The sequence below is a fragment of the Podarcis vaucheri genome (genome assembly GCF_965113315.1).
Source record: "Podarcis vaucheri genome assembly, chromosome: 13".
NCBI lineage: Eukaryota > Metazoa > Chordata > Lepidosauria > Squamata > Lacertidae > Podarcis > Podarcis vaucheri.
This window is the reverse complement of record NC_138751.1, coordinates 35,960,168-35,985,510: the sequence shown is the minus strand read 5'-3', so window position 1 is coordinate 35,985,510 and position 25,343 is coordinate 35,960,168. Positions and strand designations below refer to the sequence as shown.

General features: G+C 47.4%; 2 protein-coding genes and 1 long non-coding RNA gene across 5 annotated transcripts in view; 2 read left to right on the top strand and 1 right to left on the bottom strand.

Moving 5' to 3' along the window:
* The window catches only part of FAM117A (family with sequence similarity 117 member A), a 40,044-nt gene extending 38,284 nt beyond the window's left edge, over nucleotides 1–1,760 (top strand). For both annotated transcript variants that reach the window (XM_082194463.1, XM_082194464.1), the window contains exon 8: nucleotides 41–1,760. In XM_082194463.1, the coding sequence (XP_082050589.1) occupies nucleotides 41–383 (343 nt within the window). In that variant the 3' untranslated portion in view covers nucleotides 384–1,760. The remainder of the gene's footprint in view (nucleotides 1–40) is intronic.
* LOC309516097 lies at nucleotides 727–3,012 on the bottom strand. Its single transcript, XR_014212770.1, has 2 exons — nucleotides 2,656–3,012; nucleotides 727–1,834 (listed from the first exon to the last, which is right to left on the bottom strand). It is a non-coding gene; the product is annotated as an uncharacterized lncRNA (long non-coding RNA).
* On the top strand, nucleotides 2,135–24,918 carry SLC35B1 (solute carrier family 35 member B1). 2 transcript variants are annotated; one of them, XM_082194410.1, is made up of 10 exons: nucleotides 2,135–2,298; nucleotides 3,021–3,481; nucleotides 5,731–5,834; nucleotides 7,120–7,250; nucleotides 8,798–8,828; nucleotides 10,894–11,054; nucleotides 15,533–15,659; nucleotides 18,809–18,915; nucleotides 21,444–21,597; nucleotides 24,509–24,918. In XM_082194410.1, the coding sequence occupies exons 1-10, from the start codon at nucleotides 2,182–2,184 to the stop codon at nucleotides 24,559–24,561; spliced, it is 1,446 nt and encodes a 481-aa protein (XP_082050536.1). In that variant the 5' UTR covers nucleotides 2,135–2,181; the 3' UTR covers nucleotides 24,562–24,918. The 2 variants fall into 2 exon arrangements, with proteins under 2 accessions (XP_082050536.1, XP_082050537.1); XM_082194411.1 differs by lacking the exon at nucleotides 2,135–2,298 and adding an exon at nucleotides 2,467–2,568.
* The last annotated feature ends 425 nt before the right edge of the window (nucleotides 24,919–25,343 follow it).

Here is a 25,343-nt window from a genome sequence, read left to right as displayed (position 1 = left end):
ATTCCTCATCTCTTTCTCCTTGTGGTTTCTTCCTCTCCAGGCCTCCAAGCCCTGATCAGACTTTCCTGCCCTCCTGTCCCGATAAGAACAAAGTCCACTTCAACCCAACTGGCTCTGCCTTTTGCCGATTCAGCCTGGTGAAGCCTTTTATTCCCAGTGTGGACTTCCTGTTCAGAGACTTCTCTTCCTCTCCCAGCCCCATGCCACCGGGCACGTTCTCCTCCTGCCAGCCCACTCACACAGTCCCAATCCTCAGTTTGCGGAAAGACTCGAGGGGAGACGACTTCGTCGAGAACCCAAAATCTCCTCCGCTGAGCTTGGAGACTTGGAAGCGGCACCAGGCTGAAGACACCGTCCTCTTCCACAGCTCCCTGGTTGTCTGAAGCTCAGAGGGGCAGACCCCAAATGAATCTGTGGTCCCTCCATGGCCTGTGGAGAAGAGTGCCTTGGAATGGAGAGAACAGAGCACTTCTAGGACACAAGTCCTCCAGCAACTGCCTTAAAAAATGCAGACTGCCACTGGACTTTTCTGCAGCCGCAGTAGTTTTTTCCCTTTTGACTCCTGGTACTTAAAAGCACTTCGTTTCCCTACAAGTTCATGTCACTGTCCTGCTATTGCGATGTCCAAAGAGCCCCTCATCCTCTCTGATGGAATATACACACTATAAGCTACCGGGTTTTTCCTTCTCTTGTTTGCTTGCTGGGTGAGGCAAGAGCTCATGTATGTTTTGTTTTGTTTTGTTTTGTTTTGAATTATCCTAAGGATGTGTCTCAGGCTTTCCACAGACTAGGGAGGATGAAAAGGTTTACATGTATCCAGAGGAACTGGTGTACGCTGCTCTAGCAGATGGCTGCTGGGCAAGAGTTGTGCTGGGCAATCTGTTTCCAGGGAATGAGACATCTAGAGATTATTTTGCATCCTGCCCTGCACTCTATGAGACTAGCATTACTGGAACACAGCTAAATGCTTGAAAGAAGCATTTTCTCTTCCAGTCATGCTGTAACAGTTAGAAGTTGAATTGACAGAAATTCAACTTGTGTGCCTTTCTTGAGGTCTTACTCCCTTCCCTTATGGAGTAAGAATAAGGGAATGTTCTCTCTTTCCCCCCTCCCCCTTCATACACTCCCCAGACATCTTTTCCAGTGGACCTCTTGAGTTGATTTCTTGCAACAGTTCTGGCAAAGGAAACTGATGCTGAAGCCAGAACAATGTCTAAAGTTCCCTGGTGGAATGCAGCTCTTAGCATATCAAATCCACTTCCTTCCTTTTTTTTAATTGTAATGATTTGGCCAGTCCAGTTAGGTCTGACACTACTACAATTCTGGCTGATGAGTCAGGGGGATCTGCTCAGCTTTAACCCTACTTTTTAATACACAGAACACTCCAAAGATCCCATGGTTCACTTAAACTTACATTTTAGGCCACCCGCATCCCCGCCCCCCCACAGCACAACTGTGAAAGGCCTTAAACCTGGTGATGCCTTGATTGCAAAGTATTAGAAATGAAAGCAACTCTTCTTTTTGCTAAGCCTCTGGATTGCATTGAAAAGGTTTTCTTGAACCTGAGATGGAAACTATATTTTCTATTTGAAAACAGTATTTTTGCAGCTACTTTTGAAGTTTTGTAAATTTTAATGTATGTATCACAAAAGCTTAAGGAAGAATGTTAGTCTTGGAGGATCACTGCCTTGTCTTGGAGAGGCTTTTGCAGATTTTGGTGTTTAAACCAATTAAAAAAATAAAATTGTTCGGTATCTGAAGTATCTGTACTGTGCCTTGTCTGAGTAGAGATTGGTCAGTGGGACTGGATGAAGTGTTGGACACACTTGCAGCTCTGTAAAAAGAGTAAGAAATCTACAGATGGGTGGCATGTTCTTGGGTTGGTATTTGCTTGTTAACCCATCAGTTGAACCTATTAACTAATCTTTAGTGAAAGCGTTTGGCTTAAACTTTAGGAGGCTGTGGATTTCAGTTAATGCAGGCTTTAAGTATACATCTCCTTTCCTGATGATGTCAAGGCCATCCTAATGAGCTCAGAGCTCAGAGACTGGTAGCAATGCCATGTTAAAACTTAGAGGAGCAGAAGAGCCAAAACATTTTTTCAGGAGGCTGTGGACTTTGGCTGGTGGGAGGTTTGTGACTGCCACCTCATTCTTCCCATGTCACATCAAGGCCATCCTAATGAGTTCAGAGACGAGTAACAGTAGTAGATGGCAACAATGGCTGCATAGCATGCTGAACTTGGAGAAGCAGAGAAGGAGAGACATTTGGGAGCCAGGTAACATCCATAAAGACCAGGTGTTCAACTGAGACAGTATATAAGCTTCAAAGGGAGTCACCATGACTACTGAAGTTTTTGTTTGGCTTTTTTAATGATCAAGGGACATATCAGTTTTCTTAATTAAGCAAAACAGGCCACTCTGGGTTGTAAAAGGCAGGATTTAATTAGGGCAACCTTCCCTAAAAGGGATTTAATTTGCTATGTTTCTTGAGCCATTAAAATCAGACGCAGAGGTTAGGAAGGCGCATGTCAGCTCCCAGCTCAACCAAAAGGCCACGAGGACGGGGGTAATTTTAGGTAAAGATGAAGGCTAGCAAGTAAGAAAAAGCAGCTTGTGTGTCTTTTGTGCATTAAACTTGAAGGCACGTTTATACCAGAGGGGACTGGAAGTGGCATCCCCCCAGGACTCTGCACTTGGTACCTGTGCAGGCGCTGCTTCGTTTATTCCTCCTTAATTATAATTACTTTGGGGGGGTGGAGAAGGAAGGCGGTAAATAAGCGCAGTAAGTAATTTACTGCAGCAGCAAACGCGTGTCCTTTAGGACGACCTGACACGTGTATCCCGAATCCTCACGTTACCGTGCCGCCTAGCCGCTGCCCCCCGCGGCTCCGCCTCTCCCGGAACCAGCAATAAGGCTCCGACACGAAGCAAAAGCCCTTCCTCGCGGGTCCCGCCTCCCGAACCATCGCGACGAGCCGCATTTGCCGACGTCTAAACCTTTCGCCCGCTTCCTTCTAGGCCCCTCCGAGGTGCTGCCATCCGCGGCGCCTGAAGAGGCGCGTAACAAGCGCGAACGAAACAACGCGGGCGCTCCGGAGCAGCGGGAGAGAAGACCCCCCCCCAAGCGAACCCCCGCGCGGCTCGGCTGACCCCCGTTCAAACGGCGTCTTCCTCCTCCTCGTCAGGCGCCGCGGAAGGCAGCCCCCGGCCGGGAGTCGGAGGGGGTCCTTCCGGGCCGCCGTCGCAGCCGCCTCTATGAGGCCCTCTTTCCCCCCGCCGGCGGCACCGCTGAGGGATGTTTGCGTGGAGCTGCCGGCGCTGAGGCTGCCGGCGCCGGGAACGGTTCCAGGGCCTGTCATGGGGGTGAGCGGCGGGCCCGGAGGCGGCGGCGCCCTGTTCCCTGAGCGGTTTCGTCTGCCGCTCTGCTGCCTGGGCGTCTTCGTCTGCTACTTCTGGTACGGCGTCCTGCAGGAGACAATGTAAGTTGCCCCGAAGCCGCGCACGACACGCGCCTCTGGCTTTGAGGGGTTGCTTGGTGGCGACCTCAAAGCTGCCTCCGCCTCCCTTCTTCCTACCTTCGCAACGTAGTCCCCAGACTCTCTCCACTGACTTGGGGGGCGGGGAGCAGTGCCGGGTTTACGTATAAGCTAAACAAGCTATAGCTTAGGGCCCCACTCTTGGGGGGCCCCCAAAAAAAATAAAGGGGAAAACTCTGGGTGTACATTTCCAAAATATAGCATAAAAAACAAATCAAATCCTACATACAGCAACAGTGTTTTCTGTTGTGTAGGTTCCTATGATGTAAGTCATGGGCCCCGCCTGCTAGCCTGCTCCCTAAAGTATCACTGGTTTGCCCATTTCTGTGTATAGGGTGCCTACATTCTGCATGGATTGGTTGCATGCCAACATGTGCAAATGGCTTTAGGTATAGAATATATTCATAAAAAAACAGCGACAATTTGTTGTTGACAAAGATCATGTGGTGAGGTCTTTTTAGACTAAGTGAAAAGCTAAGGCAAAGCATCTGATGGCGCAATTTCCTGAAGCTTCACTTGTGGGGGCAAAGAGGCCCTCTGAAATTGAGGGCAACCTCTTTAAGTTCTCCCTGTTTTATACCACCACCTCTTATACCACCATAAGAAATGAAATTCGAATTTTGCAGCTGAAAATTCGAAGTTGGGATGACTAAATAAGTTCCAGGCCAGCTCTAGCTTCCTGCAAGGGGGTGAGGTGGGGGAGTTGCTAGTGGGTGGGAAAGGCGGTGAGCAAGAACATAAACTTAACTCTGACGTTTGACATATAGACCTTACCAAAAAATCATACTACAGTGGTACCTTGAGTTACATACGTTTCAGGTTACAGACTCCGCTAACCCAGAAATAGTACCTTGCATTAAGAACTTTGCTTCAGGATGAGAACAGAAATTGTGCTCCCACAGTGCGGCGGCAGCGGGAGGCCCCATTAGCTAAAGTGGTGCTTCAGGTTAAGAACAGTTTCAGGTTAAGAACGGACCTCCGGAACGAATTAAGTACTTAACCCGAGGTATTTGCTCCATTGTAGGAACACGAGCGAGCTGCACTTGTATGTTATAATAAAGCACTTGAGTTTAAGGTGTTCTCTATAGCTCAATAGCAGAACATCTGCTTTTCCCACAGAAGGCCCCAGATTTAATCCCTGGCATCTTCAGGTAGGGCTGGGAACATTCCCTGTCTGAAACCCTGGAGAGCCACTGCCACTCAGTATAGATAGTACTGAGCAAGATTAAGCCAGTGGATTTGACTCTGCATAAGGCAGCTTTCCCTTCTGTTTGGTGGATTTACTTCTTACGTCTCTTGCATTTCTTACACTCGCTGTTTGAGGAGGAGGTTTTGCTTGAGTTGGATTTTTATACAGGCACCTCCCCACTTGTGCACGATCAGCACAAGAGTTCCTGCAGACACACGTGTCATTTTCAGCGCTGCAAGGGGGCAGAACGGGGGAATCCCCACTTAGAACAGAACCCCCCTGCATAAGCAGGGATTCTCCTGTACCTTGGGTTACAGACACTTCAGCTTACAGACTCTGCTAACCCAGAAATAGTACCTCAGGTTAAGAACTTTGCTTCAGGATGAGAACAGAAATCGTGCGACGGCGGCAGCAGTGGGAGGCCCCATTAGCTAAAGTGGTACCTCAGGTTAAGAACAGTTTATGGACCTCCAGAACAAATTAAGTTCTTAACCCGAGGTACCACTGAATTTTACTTGTTATGAGCTGTTTGAGAGCATGTGTTTCCTCTCCCTATGCCTCCCTGACTCATTATCTGGCTTTGATCTTGTTTCTTCCCTACCTCCTCCACAGTTAAAGCACTTTCAAGAGTTGGGCTGCCCTCCCTATTTCTTGCAGTCTGTTTCCAAAGCAGCTGTTGTCTCGTGGCCCTGCAAGAAACCACACAAATCTGAAAAGACCTACAGTTTGTGTGTTCTCCTGACAGGGACACAAGTGCAATCCTGCAATTGCATTCCTGTGCTTTGTTCCCCTCAGTTACCCATGACTGCACAGGGGGAAAGATCCTGATGCCGTTTGTCTCACTGAAAAGAAGTAAATGTACCTTGGCCTATCTCAGATGTTCAGTCCACCGTAAAACTAGCGCATGCCTACCCTTTGCTACTGACACGGGCAAATAAGTTGAGTCATTTGATGTCTTTTCCTTTGCAACTGACTCTACCCTCTCAATTTGGTTTTCCTGCAGTACAAGAGGCAAATATGGGGAAGGAGCAAAGCAGGAAAAGTTCAGATATGCTCTGTCTTTGGTCTTCATCCAATGTGTGATCAATGCAATTTTCGCCAAACTGTGTAAGTATTTTTTTTATTTATTACAACCTTTTTATTCCACATTTCCTCCAAGGAGCTCAAGATTGTCTTTGTGGTTCTCCCTCTATCCATTTTATCTTCACAAGAACTCTGAGGTATGCTAGGTTCAAAGACTGTGACTGGCCTGATTTCTCCCATTGAGGTTCTATGACTGAGTGGGGATTTGAACCCTAGCTTCTTGGGTCCTGACCCAATATGCTAACCACCACTGTATTAGAAATTAGTGATGGGGCTGCTCTGAGCCCTTTGCCTATCCCTTACTTGTGAAAGTTTTTTGTAAAACCCACCGGGGTTTGAAGCACACCCTTTGCAGGAAGGAGTTGCTTTGGCCTGATTCTTATTAACACCTGCAGCTAGAGATTTGGTTGGCTGTTTTAAATCCAGATAGGAAATTCAGTTCCCTTTTGATACCTCTGCATCACCCTCATCTGCTTTCTCTGAGGAAGGGAGGAGCGGGTGAATGAGAATTCCTGTTGCTTGTGTGCTTTCCTTTCTCTCCCGCCACATGCCTTTTGGTTTTGAAAACTCAAAATAGGGTAGGGGCAAAAGGTCATGCAGAAGACATCTCTGTTCCTTTTTTTCCTTTTCTCCCCATTCAAAAATGGCTTCAGAAAAGGTGGCAGAAGGTTGTATGCTCATTCAAGTGTACCCGTTTCCTCAGCACCACTACCATTGCAGGTGGAAGGGAGAGTTAGTCTTACCATCAAGCAACTGAACTTAACCCCCTTTATCTTCCTTCCGCCCTCCCCTCCTTTAAAAATATTGGCCTGCTGGATACTCCACAGAGATTTCTGGGATGGGGGAAAACAGCTTAGGGGAGGGTGATTTGATCAGGAAAAAAATGGGTGAGGGGGAAATGATTATGTGCCCTCTGTTGCCTACCATCCCAGCTGCTGGTGCAATCCGTTTTACAGGGTTCTGATGCTGCTCTCTCTTTATTGAGAGTATTGTGAGAAAATTGCATGTGTAATGTCTTGTTTGGCTGTAAGAAACAATACAAAAGACTATTAGGGTTCTGGTTCCCTCCCCCCCTTGAAACAAGTGTTAGAATGCTGCTGACTTGCACCAAAGTATGCCTGTGTGGTCCTCCCAGACATGGCTTTGTCTCTATTCCATGTTCAGGTTTTAGAGTTAGGAGGCCAGAGCACCTTAACCATTTCACCTTCTGCATATGAAAGCCAGGGCCATGCAGTTCTGCCATTGGTCGGCCTGCTCTTGCTTTGTTGCCAACATGCCTGTTTCTTTCACCTTTTTCTCCCCCAATCAGTGATCCAGTTTTTTGACAGCGTCAAGGTGGACCGGACACAGAACTGGCTATATGCAGCTTGCTCTCTCTCCTACCTGGGTGCCATGGTCTCCAGCAACTCTGCCCTGCAATTTGTCAACTATCCAACTCAGGTGAAGAAGGGGAGGTTTCTAGTGGGGAGCAAGGGGGTTAGCAGGAGATGAAGAGGGTCTGGGAAATGGGATGTCTCCTGCTTTCTGGTGCACAGTTTGGCAACCTTTTCACTGCAGCCTGTGCGATACCTTAAGCCCAGGGAACAACAAAGAGAATATATTGAAAGCAGGATACCAGCTGCATAAATGTGGCAGACGTGATGTTCGTCCATGATGGTTCTGAAATAATGGTGCTTAAATGAGACGGAAGTAATAAGAGGCTCTCAACAGTGTGTGACCCTCCAAGGGGAGATATCAACAGTAGAGCAAACCATTTTGTCTGCCTTTTTGGTAACTACCTTAGAAGAGTTTGGTGCTTAGAATCTGCCAAACAAGGCTTGCTCCAGGATTTGGGGACACCCATATTAAAAGGAAAGCAGCCAGACCAGCATACAGTGGTACCTCGGGTTACATACACTTCAGGTTACAGACGCTTCAGGTTACAGACTCCGCTAACCCAGAAATAGTACCCCAGGTTAAGAACTTTGCTTCAGGATTAGAACAGAAATCGCGCAGCAGCAGCTGGAGGCCCCATTAGCTAAAGTGGTGCTTCAGGTTAAGAACAGTTTCAGGTTAAGAACGGACCTCCAGAACGAATTAAGTACTTAACCCGAGGTACCACAGTACACCCCACTTCACCATCCACCCAGATCCTCCTCGTCTCTCTGCTACATACACAGCCCCCGCACGCTTTTCCTTGCAGAGGTTTATGGGGACTTTCATTGTCTGCTTTTCTTCCAGTAAAGTTGGAAGTAGCATAAGCTGCTTATGCTGCTTAAAGCTTTTCTGCAACCCAGAGCAAAGTGACAGTATCCTCTGTTTCCTGAGTCTCCTGCAGTGTGCTGACAGAGACAGAAGACTGTGAGAGAGGTGCCTGGACACATGGCACAAAGGCGAGAGTGATGGCCCAGTTGTTTCAGCAAGCCCTCCCTGGGCTTGCGAATCTAGGCATTTTGCTTAACCCAGACAGCCTTTTGCACCGGCCATGGTTCCAAAGCAGGGGTCATGGCCTTTCTGGGATTGCTGAAAGGGATGAGCAAGATTGGAGATGTGTGCAGGAGACTGAACACTGCAGGTGGGGGAGGAGCTGGGATTCCGAGAAAGCCGTGGCTTCAGGAATGTAGAAGCCAAGCAGGAATGGCCAGTAACACCACCAGGAAGATTTCGCAGGCAATGTAAAAAAGGGAGGGGTGTGATTTTGTAATAGTGGAGAGGGAAGAATGAGTTAGCAAAGAAGGAAAGGAGGGAGAGAGTATAGAGTAGAGATAGAGCACAGAATGTGAGAGCTTTTAAAATTAAGGAATAGAAGCTTAAAGAGGGTGCCGGATGTGATGAGTTTGCGAGAGGAAAGAACAGAGATTCTTTGCGTCTGTTCAATGAGTATCTTCTGCACCTCAAGCATCAATTTTTCTCCGGGGCGGAGTTGACTCAGGCACTGACTGATGCTGCTAAAGGTGAGGCTATGGAATGTTAGGTCTAAATAAATCTCTCCCTTTTCTCCCATGTAGGTGCTGGGGAAGTCCTGTAAACCTATTCCAGGTAAGTAGCCCCTGTGCCGGTAACCAGAACCAAGTTTTGTGCTTTGCAGAGCAACTATGCAGATGAGTTGAGCATATCGACAAAATCTGCATGCCTGCTGCTTGGTTTTGCTACGTTTACTTCCCAGATTCAGACTTCACCCCAGAAGTCAGAGTTAAGGACTGGAATGGCAAGGAGGGGAGTTTAAAGGCTCTTGAGACTTTGCTGCCTGCCGTCTCTTTAATGAGCCTAGAATGGCATGTTTATCCTCAAACAGTCCTGAGTGGTAGGCTAGGCAGAGAGGTAATGGCTTGCCTAAGCGCAGCCAGTGACTATCCGACCTGAGTGGAAATCTGAACCTAGATTTCTCCCGTGTTAAAAGCAACCCCTCCAGTGCTTCACTTTCAGGTATTGATGCATTCTGTCCCATCCATCAGAAGGAATAGGTAGGTAGCAACACTTTTCAAACGATGCAGCTGAATGAAAACGGAAAGTGTGCTAAATATTAAATAACCACAAGTCAAATTAAAAGTGACCCTTAATGCCACTCACCCAAAGCCAAACCTGAGCAGCAAAGAGGGTGGTTTAAAGGCTCCAGATACACCTCTGAAAGTAAAGGGTGGGCTGGAAGCCTCCTATAACACAGACTGTTCTAAGCTGCTTGGAGGGAAAGGTGGCTCAAAATGATAACTAATGAATCGCAGCACCTAATACAGTGCAGGTTCTTTTCTTTTTTAAAAAATAATTTTTATTAAAGATTTTCATGAACTACAAAGAACATGCAACGTCTCTCACCTTTTTTTCTTTACAAAAACATTGCATACAGTCAAACCTCGGTTGTCGAACGTAATCTGTTCCGGAAGCCGTTCAGCTTCTGAAACATTCGACAACCAAATCGCAGCTTCCGACTGGTTGCAGGAGCTTCCTGCACTCAAGCAGAAGCTGCGTCGGACGTTTGGCTTCCGAAAAATGTTTGGAAACTGGAGCATTTACTTCCGGGTTTTCGGGAGTCGAGGTTTGACTGTACTAGTAGAGGTTCTGCTACTACAGACACCCAATGAGCCCTTAAGTAGGAACTGGCAATCTGCATATCTTTTAGAAATGCTGTGATTCTCACATGGAGTGGTGCACCGCAATGGTGCAGCAGGAAAGGATGGCAAGTATGGTTGGAAAGTTCCAGGACAATCAAATAAACATTTAATTAGACCTGATATAAATGAGATTACCAAGCATAGGCTGGCTCACGCCAGAGGGTCATTTATAATTATATTTTGGAGGTGATTCGTGTTCTTATGCAGCTGCATTGTTTTATACTTTCTGGATGCCCCAGGATCATATTATAAACTAGTTGTGTTCTATGTTATGAATCAGGCACCGCTAGGAGTTCCTTTTTGTTTTCCAGTGTATATCTTACCAAAAATAGCTTGGTGTGGCGTGAGCAAAATTTGTTCTGGAAGTGTGGCCCAGGGGGGGGGGGGAGTTTGAGAACCATTGTGCTAACAGGGTTGGAGAATTCATTGTGGGTCCTCCCCACGGATTGATTCCTGGGAGGGAAGGGAGCCTGTAAAAGCCAAGCTGGGCAATGCCAACCCACATTTTGTAGCCCCGTGGGATCCCTCCAGATGCAGATCTGCAAGCATCTTTTGTTCATATGACCGGGGCCGTTTCCAAAGCCATATTCTCGCAGGACCAGGCAGAGACTCAGGAGGTTTGGAGCGTCACTTGGAATCAGTGTGACAGTTCCTGTTCTTGAGACTGGCCTGCGTCCTGCTCTTTGGGAAGCAATATTGCCGCAGCACAGAAGCTGATGTCGCAGAGTCTGCAAAGGTCCACAGTTGGTTATATTTCCTAACAGAGCCACCCTGGGAGTCAATAATAATAATAATAATAATAAATTATACCCCGCCCATCTGGCTGGGCTTCCCCAGCCACTCTGGGCGGCTTCCAAAAAATATTAAAATACTGTAATACATCAAACATTAAAAGCTTCCCTAAACAGGGCTGCCTTCAGATGTCTTCTAAAAGTCTGGTAGTTGTTGTTCTCTTTGACATCTTGCCCACGGTTCCTTCCTTCCTCTCTTTCTAGTCATGCTCCTGGGGGTGACGGTGCTAAGGAAGAAGTACCCTTTGTCCAAATACCTGTGTGTCTTGCTGATCGTCACAGGCGTGGCCCTGTTCATGTACAAACCAAAAAAGGGAGGAGACGTCGGGGACGACCACCTCTTTGGGTATGGAGAACTCCTGCTGGTAAGCCCCGGAGCATTAATAAGTCTGTGGCAGCAGTGGCAGGGTGCTCAGTTGGTGCTGGACGCAGCAGGAGGGGCACCCATGCCTGGGAGCATTAAGCCACCCTTGTAGAATAAGTCCACACAAGTTACTAGCCTGCCACTTCCTTTATTAGTCTGTTGGGGACTAGCAAAGGAGAGATGGTGAACTCCATACATTTTGCAGCAGCCTGCTTCATTTCTGTGCTGGATGCCCAAGAAGGGGGGCTTCTGTCCTCTGGCAACCCACTCAGTATCTCTGCTGCGCACAGAGGAAGTAATGAGTTCTCAGTCCCTCTGTGGCCAGTCCACTCACTCACTTGCATGCAGTGCCTTGCTCCCTGGCGCTCCCAGCACATAAGCGGCACACAAAACACTAAAAAACCATTCTACGTTCTAAATCTTATATTAATAATCCAAAGATTGAGAGAGCTATGTACAAGATCTACTACAGAAGCCAGAAAACTCATTCAAATTGAGTCCAAAAGGAAGATTCAGTCTTTAAAGGTTCCTTTAGCCAGGCTCCTGTAGATAGCAACAAAGGTAAGTTGGATCAAACAAGAGTTTTGGCTTAGTAAATGAATAAATGCTTAAGTCAAGAAAGAACTTAGCATATGAAGTTGAATGTATGTAAATACACCAAAATCTTGAGGGAGAATTTCCTGAAGAAAGAAATTAAATATTATAGCTTAATCTAAGAAGAAATGTAACATATGGACTTGAATGTTTATAAATATATCAAAACCGTGAGAGAGAATTTACTGAAGAAGCCCAAGACTCTTCATGGGCGAAACAGGTGACAAACGCTGGCACCCTGTCTAACTCTTGTGCATAACATCACTGACACTTCGTTTGATCAAACTTTTCCTCGTTGATATCTAACCCTTGAGCGTAACATCACCGACACTCTGATCCAACTTACCTTTGTTGATATATACAGGAGCTGGTCTTCTACGAGAATTGGCAGCATAGGTTCATTTTTTCAGCCCTGGAGCTCCCAGGCACGTGCTTAGATACAAGCCATGCTGAACTGGGTGACGATTACCGTATTTTTCGCCCTATAGGGCACACCGGCCCATAGGACGCACCTCGGTTTTTGGGGGGGGAAATGAATAAAAAAAATTTATTCCCCCCACCCACCGTGGCTGCCGCCCCAAGCCTTGCGCACACCTGCCCGAAGCATGGGGCACCCTCCGGAGGGCTCCGCGTGCTTTGGGCTGCAGGCTGCCGCCCCAAGCCTCGCGCGCCCGGCGGGACCTCCCGCCGGGCGCGCGAGGCTTGCGGACACTCGCCGGGGCTGCAGGCTGCTTCCCGCAAGCCTTGTGCGCCCGCGGGAACTCCCGCCAGGCGCGCAAGGCTTGCGGATAGCTTCCTGAAGCCTGCATTTGCCCCATAGGACGCACACACATTTCCCCTTCATTTTTGGAGGGGGAAAAGTGCGTCCTGTAGGGCGAAAAATACGGTAATTTGTTAGCACACTTGGAGGACTGACTGCAACAGGGAGTTTTCTCTGCCACGGGGCAGGGAACCTGTGGCGCTCCAGATGTTGGACTGAAGCTTTTGGTTCAGCTCCACCTCGCTGCCCAGGAGCCTGGATAGCTCCATTGGTTAGAGTGTGGTGCTGATAATGCCAAGGTTGCATGGGACAGTTGCATAGTCCTGCCTTGCAGGGGCTTGGACTAGACGATCCTTAGAGTCCCTTCCAATTCTATCATTCTATGACTCTTGAGAGGCTTCTGCGTGTTAAGGCCTTCGATACCTCAACGCTGAATGGGACGTTCTAGTTGATCACTTCTTGTGTGAGTCATTTTCTATGGGTTCTGATCGTGCTCACATTTTGCCTATAAAACAGCCCTTTCTCCTCGATTGGAGGAAGGGGGAATCCTGTTTGGATTGGCTCCGCCTACCTCTCCACTGGCACGAAGTAAAAAACTTGTGAGAGGCTACAACTGGGGCTGGGACAACCCCTCTCTCCGGTTCAGCTTCTTGCCAGCTCCACTGCAGGTTGTTCTAGCCAGCTGCTCTAGGCACGGCAAAATAGAAAAGGTGGGAACGCCATCTTGGAAGGGATTTTTCCTTTGTTCTTTGTCTGTTCTTGCTTCCTTTTTCTGCTCCCTTCCGCTGCTACTCCTGGATAGAGTGGCCAGTGCTCTTTGGGGCCTCCTCTTCTGTCACAGCCTTTCCAATCTGTGCCTATCGCTGTCTACAGTCAATGGGAAATCTCACGGGGAGCATGCATGGGCAGTGCAGAAGAGGCCCCCCCCCCTTGGGCCTGTGGGTGGTGGCAGGGGCTGGGGTTGGCAGGGGCGAGGCAAACAAGGCACATTCCCACTATCCCAGTGCATAGCATTGTGATGAAGCTGCAACAACCGAAGGAAGCTGCTGTGATGCAAGGGAGAACCTTGGAGAAGGGGCGCATTCTTAAAGTGCGTTCAGATTTTAAAGCAGGGTGGCTAACTTTTCTCTTTTTTAAAAAGTTTTTTTATTCAAAATTAAAACAAAACATATTATCCAAAAACATATCATCCTTGTTTTGTCCCCATTTTTCCCCCTCCCCCCACCCTCCCACACAAACCCCCCCCCGCCCCCCCAACTTCCCTCAGTTCCAGTCTTTGGTTTCTCTGAGACTGCTGTTTTCTGCATGTTACAAAGTTGTATAGATCCTCAAACTATTTAGCTGATTATTATCAATAAAAAGTTTGTGAATGTTTATTCAAAACCTGCCAAGGAGTCCAGTTCACTTTGTTGCATCTTCAGATACTTTGTAAATGGTTTCCATTCATCTTTAAAGTCACAGTTATCCTTATATGTCAGTTTTGCCAGTTCTGCATAGTCCGTCAATTTTTCTTGCCATGATTTTTTAGTTGGGGTTTCTTCAGTCTTCCATCCTTGTGCTACCAGATCTCTCACAGCCGTTGTCGCATACATGAAGATGTTTTCCAGCTTTTTTGGCAGGTCTTTCCCTACAATCCCCAACAAAAATGCCTCGGGTTTTTTAACAAATGTTAAATGGAACATTTTCTTCAATTCATTGTATATCATTTCCCAAAATTTTTAAATTACATTACAATCACACCACATATGATAAAATGTCCCTTCCTTTTCCTTACACTTCCAACATATATTTGAACTAGATTTGTACATGTTCCCTAACTTCACTGGTGTTGTGTACCATCTATACATCATCTTCATGTAATTCTCCTTCAATAGGGAACAATCTGTAAATTTTAAATCAGTTTTCCATAATTTTTCCCATTCTTCCATCATAATGTTGTGACCTACATCTTGTGCCCATTTAATCATAACTGATTTTACCTCTTCATCTTTCGTCTCCCATTCTGATAATATGCTGTATGCGGCCTTCAGTAATTTCACTTTCCCTTCAATCACTTCCGTTTGAAACCTAGCAGGGTGGCTAACTTTTCTCAGCTGGAGGACCAGACTGCTCCTTGCCACCCCTCCAGGAGCTACATGGCACAGGGCGGGTGTGGCCAACCATATAGGCCACACTCATACTCACGTGTGTATACAGTGGTGCCTCGCAAGACGAAAAGAATCCGTTCCGTGATTCTCTTCGTCTAGCGGTGTTTTCGTCTTGCGAAGCAAGCCCATTGAAGGATTAGAGGATTAGCGGCTTTTAGCGGCTTATCGGATCAGTTGATAAGCGGCTTAGCGGCTTAGAAAAAGGGGGGAACCCCGCAGGAACTCGCAAGACATTTTCGTCTTGCGAAGCAAGCCCATAGGAGATTCGTTTTGCGAAGCACCTCCAAAACGGAAAACTCTTTCATCTAGCGAGTTTTCCGTCTTGCGAGGCATTCGTCTTGCGGGGCACCACTGTACCCAATAAATAATGGGTACAAAAAGATGGCTCCTCCATCCTTTGTTCATTGACTTTGTTTGGCAGTTGGGTAGCCCCACTGAGTGAAAATTGGGACGGGGAGATATAAATTCACAACCTGACTTGGTGACGGGCTTCCCTCCCTGAGCCTTAATCCATACACTTAGGTGGAAATGGAGACCGCCTTACCACTTTGTAGAGTAGCTGTTGTCATCAGTGAACACAAATCTACTTTTTGTTTGAGGCTTTTAGGGAGGTCAGAGGGAGATGCAGATAAGGCAAGTATGGAAGGCAAGGAGGCAGGAATAAGTGTCTGGGAAGCTGTGCGTGTGACTTGGAGATTCTTAAATCTTCATTAGTAACTGCCTAGATGTGTTAGCTTTCCCACTCTAAAGGCTGGATATTGGCCTCTGCTTAAAGCTACAGTTCGCTGTTCTTGGAAAACACCACCCATTTCTGCGCTGCAGAACCAGATATGGCACATCCGTGTTTGAGTGTTGTGTTTGTGGGGGAATGTGTGTGTGTTGCTAATCCCCTTGCTAAGCAGGTTTTGTTCAGCCCAGCGTGCCGTACTCAGCAGGTGTGCATGTGTGTCTGATTTCTCCCTCTCTCACCCACCCTAGTTGCTATCCTTGACCTTGGATGGACTGACCGGAGTGTCTCAGGACCACATGAGAGCTCATTACCAGACTGGTTCCAATCACATGATGCTGAATGTCAATCTGTGGTCTACTTTGTTCCTCGGAGCCGGTAAGCACTTTCTTGTGGCACAGGGAGCGGGGGAAGAAGCAGGACGGCCTGGCTTGACCCTGGTAGCCCTGATCTGCACCGTCATGGAAGCAACCAAAGGCTAAGTGCTTGTGGCTGTGCATGTGGCTGTACCTGCAAAAGGGGGTGAAGGTCTAAGCCTGGTTAGTACACGAGCCTTGGAAACGTCAGAATCCTTGTGGCATGTAAGGCACGGGGGGTGTGCATTTTCTTAACCCATTGATGGATATGGTCTGTCCCGCTTCCTGCTCATACACAATATGCCTGGGTCCAGTAAATTCACCTGCAGGAACCTGTTTCCATGCCTAAATTGCTATTTGTTGAATTAGGGCGAACCTTTCCTTGGTTGGCAGCTAGACTGCCCAGCAAGCCAGTTTAAGTAAACTGGATAGCTCAGTCGATAGAGCATGAGACTGTTAATCTCAGGGTTGTGGGTTCGAGCCCTGCGTTGAGCGAAAGATTCCTGCATTGCAGGGCGTTGGACAGTATGACCCTCGTGGTCCTTTCCAATTCTGAATATGTTGACGGCTGCCTCCCATGGGTTGCGACTGCTGTGCAGTTCTCTACATGGCCATGGAGTGGTGCTGATGTCACCTGTAGGACTCCCCTTCCCAAAAGACCATTCCTGTGCGCAACTCACTTTTGCCCGGGGTCCCACTGCAGCTTGGCAGCAACAACCTGTTTCCGCCGTTTGGCGTCTCCCTCGTTCCAGCAACCTGGGTGGTTTCCACATTCTGCTAGGCTTCCAAGAGTTAAACCTTTGCAGTTTGGCTCCCCTCCCCCCCCCCATGCAATTGTTAGACCTCTCCACTGAGGCTGCCTTAGGAGAAACAGCTGATAATTAATGAAAAGGAGCAGTCCCTTGCAGCCAAAGTAATTTGGAGAATGATTGTTCCCCTGTATATTATTTTAAAACAAGGCAGTGTGTTAAAATGAATTCCATAGAAGCTGCAAAGGAAGCCGGTTGGCCTGTCGTCTTCAAACGAATTATTAAGTATTAAACTGCGCAGTTTCCTTCTCCAGGTGAGTCAAGCCGTGGTCCACAGTGACAGGCAAAAAAGCCCAAAATACAGAAAACACCGGCCCTGCACGGTTTGTTAGCCAGTCCAACCTGTGAGGAAGGGTCTTCCTGACTGGAAGAGGAAGGGTGATCAGCCTGAATGTGAGGTTCAGCCAGCAATTTATTTTAGCTTTATTTCGTTTTTCTCAAATGCCAATCTTTGACGGTACACCAGGCAATCCCTTCTAGCCGCACATCCTTAACTGCATCATCTCTTGGTGGCCTAGAGCAGAAGTGGGGAAGCAGTCACCCTCCTGGTGCTCCTGGACTACAGCCCTCATCATCCCTGACCATTGGCCATGCTGGCTGAGGCTGATGGGAGTTGTAGTCCAGTATAATAGGGAGGGCCCAAAGTTTCCCACACCTGGCCTAGAAGCTGGTCCCGGGAGGATGGTGACGCTACCTTCGATTGGGACCTTTCCTGTCCCTTGACTCTGAGATTTTAGGAGGGGGAGTCTCCAGCTGATGGGCAGTGTTTGCAAAAACTGCCTTTTGACTCTGCTATACCTTTACCTGCCCCACGCTTGATGTGACGCATATGACTACCGGTGTAGGTGTGCTTGACTGTCAGGGACTGGCAGGTTCTGGTGAGTGTGCCACGGGGGAAGCGGGGCCGGAGTCTGACTTGGGAGAGGGGGCAGTGGCTTATAGGAATCTGTACCAGCCAGGAGGCAAGAGGCAGGGAAAGCTTCAGAGCTGGAGGGTGGAGCCACAGGATGAGTCAAAAGAGGAGGCAGGTTGGGAAAGTGAAGGGGCAAGGGCTTCCTTACCCTCTTCTGCAACACTCTCCCAGAACCAAGAGGGGGTTGAAATGGGAGGAGCAGAGGAAGTTTCCACGCAGGCATGGTCTCTGGCTGTGTGCGTGCAGTCCATCGGGAGAAGGTACATAAACCGGTGGAGGGGAATTGGTCCCGTGTTGCTGCAACTGCTCCATAGAGCGTGGACCTGGGAATAGCTGCCTAGACGCTAGATTGGTGTGCGTAGGTATCCAGAGTGGCGGTGTTATCTTTGACAATAAAGACTTAACTATCTGCTATGTAGAACCATTGAATTGTAGAGTTGGAAGGGACCCCGCACATCATCTAGTCCAACCCCCTGCAATGCAGCTGTCCCTTATGAGGATTGAACCAGCAACCTTGGCATTATTGGTACCATGCTCTAACTAACTGTGCTGTCCAGCTTTCCTTTGGCTGGGAAGCACCTGTGACATTGGCCAAAACGGTCTTGCGAACCAAGTGGGGTGGCCCGGTGGGCCTAATTTGAATGCTTTACATGCTGCCTTTGGCCTCCCTGGAAAAATGGAGGTTTCTGCTCCATTCATTTTCTCTCTGCTGAAGGTGGCTGGAGGCTTTTGCATGTGATGGCAGATGAGAAAACGTGGAGCAGCTAGGCAGGCACGTCGAATTCAAAAATAGCTCATTGAGCAAGGAGCAGGAGGGACTGGCTTTCTCCCTTTTCCAGACGCAGCTTGCTGTGTTGCAGACTTACCTGTGAGCCAGGCAGGACCCGTTTCCTTGTGGAACAGGAGATGGTCAAGGATGCAGAATGCTGGTCGAAAGTGGGTGGAAATACTTGGAGCCTGAATTGCCTGCAGACAAGGCTGCCATAGTTAAAAGTAGTTGTGAGGGAGTCTCCAGCCATTTGGGCACAGGAAGAAGGACCGGGTGGGACTGAAGTGGAAAGGAATCACTTTGCAGTGTGTCTTTCAGGGGATGGGAGAGGATTCAGTGCTTTGATTTCATCCCAATCCTTGCAGCTTATTTATATATTTTACATAATTTACATGCTGTTTATCTGTATGCATAACCTCTTAAGCAGTGTGCACACACACACACACACACACACACACAAACCCTGTGTATTTTGGCAAGTGTTCCTTTTGGAAGACGTGACAGCAGCCACTGAGGGAAAAATCAGGGCTCCAGTTTCCGTGTTTTCAAGGAAGCCAGCATGCTCCCTTCCTAAATGACAAAAAGTTCCTTTATTTTGTAGTCTGGTCACCATACCAAATAAAAAAGAGGACAGAGGAGAACACATTCTATTTTTCTAAACACGCCCCCTCCCTTTGCAGGTATCTTGTTTACAGGAGAGCTCTGGGAATTCTTGAGTTTCACCGAGCGTTACCCCAGCATCATCTACAATATCCTCCTCTTTGGCCTGACAAGCGCCCTGGGCCAGGTGAGTGGCGTGTGTTTGCTATTCTGTGCATTTCGTCATTTTCACCAGCCCAGGATTTGTGCATTAACCCTTGCTCTGTTCTCATTTGACGAAAGGTAGAATAAAGTCTGCTGCTTGAAGTACATGAATTTCTGGATAGGTTGTTCATGAGACTATTTCCAGAGTGAGAGGCCCTTCCCAAGATGCGCTTCACCACCATAGAGCAAACTCTAGGTTATGCTGATAGGATTTCCCACTGCTCATGGAAAAGGTCTTCCTGTCCATCATGGGTAGGCAACCTAGGGCCCGGGGGCCAGATCTGGCCCAATCGCCTTCTAAATCCAGCCCGCGGACGGTCCAAGAATCAGCGTGTTTTTACATGAGTAGAAGGTGTCTTTTTATTTAAAATGCATCTCTGGGTTATTTGTGGGACATAGGAATTAGTACGTTGTCGTCCCCAAATATAGTCTGGCCCCCCACAAGGTCTGAGGGACAGTCGACCGGCCCCCTGCTGAAAAAAATTGCTGACCTCTGCTGTACATCATTTAGTTCTCTTAATTTGGGCCTGTTTGGAAGCAATGGTTTCTTTCTCACTATGGATGTTAAGGTGCTATTGTATATCGCTGCTTTTAGTAAAGGGTCACCGCTCATTTTGCATGCTAATGAACCTGTCCTCCTTGCATTCCATGGCCATTTAATGCCAGCTCCTAAGTACACCCATGTCTACCTGCCAGCTGAAGAATACATATCCTGCATTTGTCTATTTATTTATTTTTATTTGCATTTTGAATAGAGACAAAAGGAAAGAAAAGCATCCCACATCCCCTTCCCTCCACCCCCAGTTGTACAACTTTCATGTCAGTCTTGACATACAACTAAATACCTGGTGACTTCCCTTCCACCCTTTTCCTGGTTTCATTATTCTTCCTATTAAATTGCATATTCCAAATTTTTAATCTTCAAATTTCTTCTTCCCTCTGTTAAATTCTATTAACTTCTATTCTACTGGATTTACTCAGGACCTGCTAGGTTATTTACTTGTTTATACCGGTTCTTAAAATATTCAATAAACGTTTTTCAATCCTCTTTATATTCTTTATCATTCTTTTCTCTTACCCTATTCGTTACACCTGCCAATTCATCATATTCAAGCATTTTAATCTGCCACTCTTCCTGCTCTCCACCTTTGTGTCAGTAAGATTCTAGCCGCAGTGGTGGTATTATAATAATAAATTCTTTCGTTTTTAGGGACATCAGTTGTTACCATTTGCCAGGGTGGTCTCTAGTCCATGGAAGCCATACCATAATAAATTTGTTGGTCTTTAAGGTGCCCCGAGCGCCGAGACAAGCCCTGCAGGAATACACGAGGGTCTTTGCCTTCATCATGTGAATCAGGAGGGGACGATCTGTGTATCTTCTCCCATTGGTCCTGTGCACTACAGATGCCTTTTAACTCCTGCAGATGATTCCCAGAGGCTGCAGCTCAGGCCATTTTGTGGGGTGTTCTTAAGGCTCTGCCTCTTCTTCCTGTCCCTGCAGTCTGGCTTTGACACTTTGCTGGCAAGGAAAAGACGTTCTGCATGTGCTCGGAGGGGCCATTCTCTTGCATGTTCTGCGGCTGGGCTTTCTGTCGCCTTCGCACCTTTCACCTAGATCCCTTTTGCTCTGACGTGCAAATCAACAAGAGAATGCCTTTTGCCTTTCTGCTCCCATGCCGGGTTCAGAAGCCACCCATCTGGCTCCTTGCAACGTGTGGGAATCGAGTCCCTGCTTTTCCTCTTTGCTTGGACCTCTGTGCTTCAGCAGCAAGGCTGCTGCCAAGTTCCCTAAGAGGGAGCGGAGGACACGGCCTCTGAAAAAGGAAACTTTTTTGGCCTAAGTGGGTGAAAAGCAGCACTACCCCTTCCCAGTACTCCAAGGTGAAAGGGCCACGTAACCCTCTGTTGCGTCTGGTCACGTGCAAACTCGACAACACAGGGGTACGTCCTGCAGCAAAACCACCTGGGAGGATGCAAAATCTGTGTTGCTGTTGTTTGTTCCCATGTTGATGGCATTTTACCATTGTACTGTGGAGAGTGTATTAACTTATAGTCTGTGTGTGTGGTTTGGGAGCTGCACGGCCAGGGAAAAAACAATTCTGTCCAGGGTTGTAAAGACTGCAGAGAGAATAACTGGGTGCACTCTTCCCACCTTGGATCAGATCTATGCTGCCAGGTGCCATAAGAAAGTTGCAGAGATAGCGCAGGATAGTACACACCCTGGAAATGATCTCTTTCAGCTTCTGCCTTCTGGAAGAAGGTATAGGGTTATAAAGACCAGGACTAGCCGCCTGAGAAACAGTTTCTACGCAAATGCAATTCTGTTTCTAAACGCAACATAAGGAGTCTCTATAGTATATTGTATTTTAAAATGGGGTTTCAGAGTTTTTAGGGGTTTTTTTGAATGTCTTATGTGGATTTTTCAATTTCATGGTTCTGTATGGGACAATGACAATAAAGATACCGTATCGTATCCAGCCTGACTGCGCATCTGCCCCTGTCTCGTTGCAGAGTTTCATCTTCATGACTGTGGTATACTTTGGGCCCCTGACCTGCTCCATCGTCACCACCACCCGCAAATTCTTCACCATCTTGGCTTCGGTTATTCTGTTTGCCAATCCGATCACCGGCCTGCAGTGGGTGGGCACCATCCTAGTATTCCTTGGTAAGTTTCAGCTCCGTTTGTTTCTGGGCGAGTTTTGACTCCATTTCCAGCGGCTCAGTCACTAGAGCATGGGACTCTTAACCTCAAGGTTGTGGGTTCGAGTCCCACCTTGGAGAAGCGATTCCTGTATTGCAGGGGGTTGGAACAGATGACCCTTGCGGTCCCTTCCAACTCTACAATTCCTAGCAAAACTGCCAAAGCAGTCCTGCAAAGTCTGGTGCTTTAAGTGGCGTTTCCTGTTGGGAGGGGCAGCCTGGCAAGTCCCTCCCCGTGAGGGTCTGTAGGCAGGACGGTGCTATCCTTCTCTCCTGCCCATCCATTGGGGAGGTGGGGGGGCGGGGAATGGTTTTATTATTAATTTAAAAAAAAAAAATCTATTTACAGATTCCCAGGGTGGCATCCAATTTAGAATAACAAAAGGCAATAAAGAATTTCCATATAAAGCATTAAATACACGGGAGCAGTAGCCATAAAATCAATAAAATCCATGCAGAGCTGTAAAGACAATAGTAAAACCCATTATAAAATGCGCTGGAAGGCCTGGGCAAATTAAGAGGCGGGTGGGAATATTTGCCTGGCGCTGTGTAATGTCAAGCTTCTCCAGGAACCGCATTCTTCTAAGTACAAAGCGCCACAACCAGTACCCAACCTGCACCTTCCATGGGCACCAGAGGTAGGGGGGGGGCGTCTGATGAGCAAATGATCTGGGCCGATTCCCCAGGGGGAAAGGTTTTCGGGTTTTAGTTTTTGGTTATGTCGCCCGGAAAGCAGAAAAGCTTTTAGGTGAGTTTTTCAGGGGGGAGAGGGGATTATTTATTTACTTATTTACTTCGTTCAGAAAGCATTTTTAAGGCAGGACCATCCAACTGGGTCTTGTCTGCAGCTGTTTTATTTAATTGCCACGATGCTCTGTAAAATCAAGGATTGCTGGGGAGAGTCTGCCGCCGGGCGGAGGAAACGCCACAATGCAAGCCCTGCTACACTCTCACCAGCTAGGGCAAAAAGTCGGTAGGGAGCAAGTTTGTGTATTCCCCACCTGCCTTCGCTTACCAGCAACAGGAGGGAAAGTAACCAGGGGACGTGGCCAGAGGGCGCTGGATCCAAGCGCAACCATGATGCCCCCAGAGCACCCTGTTATCCTTTCTACATAGAGGACAGGTCTGCAACAGCAACAGAGATGCTTCATAGCCCCTCTGCAGAGGCTGCTTTCCACGGACGTCATCCTCCAACCACAGGGAATGAGGTTTGCAGCATCCTGCAGGCCCTCGGCCGCTCCCCAAGGGAGCACTAGATTGTTCCCTTTCCCAGATTTTGGTTCCTAATAACAAGCCACGTGAATACATATTAGTATAGAAAAGGAGGCTATCATAGAATGAATAATGAAAATACAGTGGTACCTCCGGTTAAGTACTTAATTCGTTCCGGAGGTCCGTTCTTAACCTGAAACTGTTCTTAACCTGAAGCACCACTTTAGCTAATGGGGCCTCCCACTGCTGCCGCTGCGCCACCGGAGCACAATTTCTGTTCTCATCCTGAAGCAAAGTTCTTAACCTGAGGTGCTATTTCTGGGTTAGCGGAGTCTGTAACCTGAAGCATATGTAAACCGAGTTACCACTGTAGGACCTTCTGTCCTATAGGCTACTGTGGCCAGAGAGAAGGTCTCAGCTCCTGGTTGTGCTAGTTGTGTGAACCACGTGTGTATATATTCATAATGTATAAGCATAAATGTGCATTTTTGTGCGTGGAGAAAGAAAGAGAGTGTGTCATTCCATAAAATAGTTGGAGGCTGCATGCTATTTATTTATTTATTTATTTATTTATTTATTTATTTATTTATTTGATTAATTGATTGCTATACCGCCCTTCATCATAAGATCTCAGGGCAGTTCACAGAATAAAATACAGCATAAAAGCACGAAAATGAATAAAACAAAACAGCAAAACATTCCCCACCCCCACCCCTTTGCGCAGACACAATCAAAAGACTGTAGAATACTAAGCAGCCAAAGGCCTGGCTGAAGAGGAGCATATTCTCTTGGTGCCTATATATATATATATATATATATATATATATATATATATATATGCAGGTTTTGGTGTCTTCGGGTGTCTTCCCGTGTAAGAGTCGGGGTGTCTGTGCGACGTTTCGACGAGGTCTCACTCGTCATCTTCAGACCTCGTCGAAACGTCGCACAGACACCCCGACTCTTACACGGGAAGACACCCGAAGACACCAAAACCTGCATTCCTGTACCCGTGAAAATCTACGAAAGCAAATATATATATATATATATATACACACACACACACACACACACACACATATATATATATATATATATATATATATATATATATATATATATATATATATATAAAATAATATAATATTTAAATTTATACTATGGATTGCAAATGACCCCACCCACAAAGAAGGGGAAGGTGTATGCATGCTTGGACAGGGGTGGAGACCCAGAGATATACAGACTTGCATTCAATTTCTTTAAAACTGCAGAGGAGACGACAAAAAAACCCAAATGGAAATGAAACGACTGTGCATGTGTGAACTTGTGCAGGGAAAAATGAGGAGGAAGGAGCTTATCGGTTACGGGGTCGGTCAGCTCCAGCAGCCTGCACACAACACGAGTCACGTTTTCACCATCCCTACTAAAGCAGGGAGCTTCCCTGTTTGAGGCAGCCTCCTAGCCTGAGAAGGGGAAGCGTCAAAGGTGCCAGTTTTACCTTCTGAGAGCCAGCATGGCTCTTGGGGAGTAATTGACCGGTGGGGGCGAAGGCAGAAGCACTTCTCTCTCCCATTCATTGTAAATAAAATCTCGCACACCCACAGGAACGACCTATCTGCTGTGAGAATAGCCTCTTAAAGCCGCGTTCCCCTCTTGTTTCTCTGCAGGACTTGGACTGGATGCCAGATACGGGAAAGCCTCCAAGAAAACCTCACATTAAGACAGCAGTGGGTTCTTCTCTTGGAAACCTCAACCTGAACAAACTGTTAACTTATTGTCTTACTCCCCGGCACCTATTATCGGATATGGACTTGTGCTTTGGGGGGGAGGGGGTTTTATTGGGCATGTGGGCAGGGTATTGGTTTGGTGCGGCTCCAAGAAACTTGGAATATTTTTTTAAAAGAGAAATCAAAGGTTTTGTTTTAATTGAAATCAACAACGTGAAGGTTTCCACGTGTACTGCCTCCTCTCCTCTGCGCCAGGAATCGAAGCTGGGGTTGGCAGGAGGCAAAAAAGAGAAGCAATTGACAAAAAGAGAGGAGCCCTTCGTAATAAATAAAAGGAGGAGAGATTGAGAGAGATTTGTGTTCTTGCTTTTTTCATCACCTTGTGGTCCTTCACTCTTGGAGGCTTTGGGTGGGAGTCACACGGACTTCCTCCAATTCATATGTGGGGGACCTTTGGCCCTCTAGATGTTGCTGATTGTCATGGGCTGGTTGGATGCAAAGGAATGGTGGGAGGAACTAGCTTGGGAAACCTCCAAGGGAAGAAGGCTCATAGCCTGGGGAGCGGTGGTGGGATGACCATGAGGGAGAAGACTGGAGCTGTCGGAAGCTTGAAGAGGTAACAGGGTTTGGTGAGCAGGGAGCATCTGTGGCGGAGCGAAGTCAGGAATCAGAGCTGAAGCAGCCGAGGAGGGAGGCCAAGAGGGAGAGATGAATCGGGCCGGTGAAGAGTCACAGTTGTCTCTCTCCTGCTGCAACAATCTCCCCTTCCCCCATG

Coding starts and splice junctions, on each gene's coding strand:
- SLC35B1 (XM_082194410.1), top strand. CDS start 2,182: ATGAGTTCAGAGACGAGTAACAGTAGTAGATGGCAACAATGGCTGCAT. Junction 2,299..3,020: donor GTAACATCCATAAAGACCAG/GTGTTCAACTGA, acceptor GCTTCCTTCTAG/GCCCCTCCGAGGTGCTGCCA. Junction 5,835..7,119: donor TGCAATTTTCGCCAAACTGT/GTAAGTATTTTT, acceptor TCCCCCAATCAG/TGATCCAGTTTTTTGACAGC.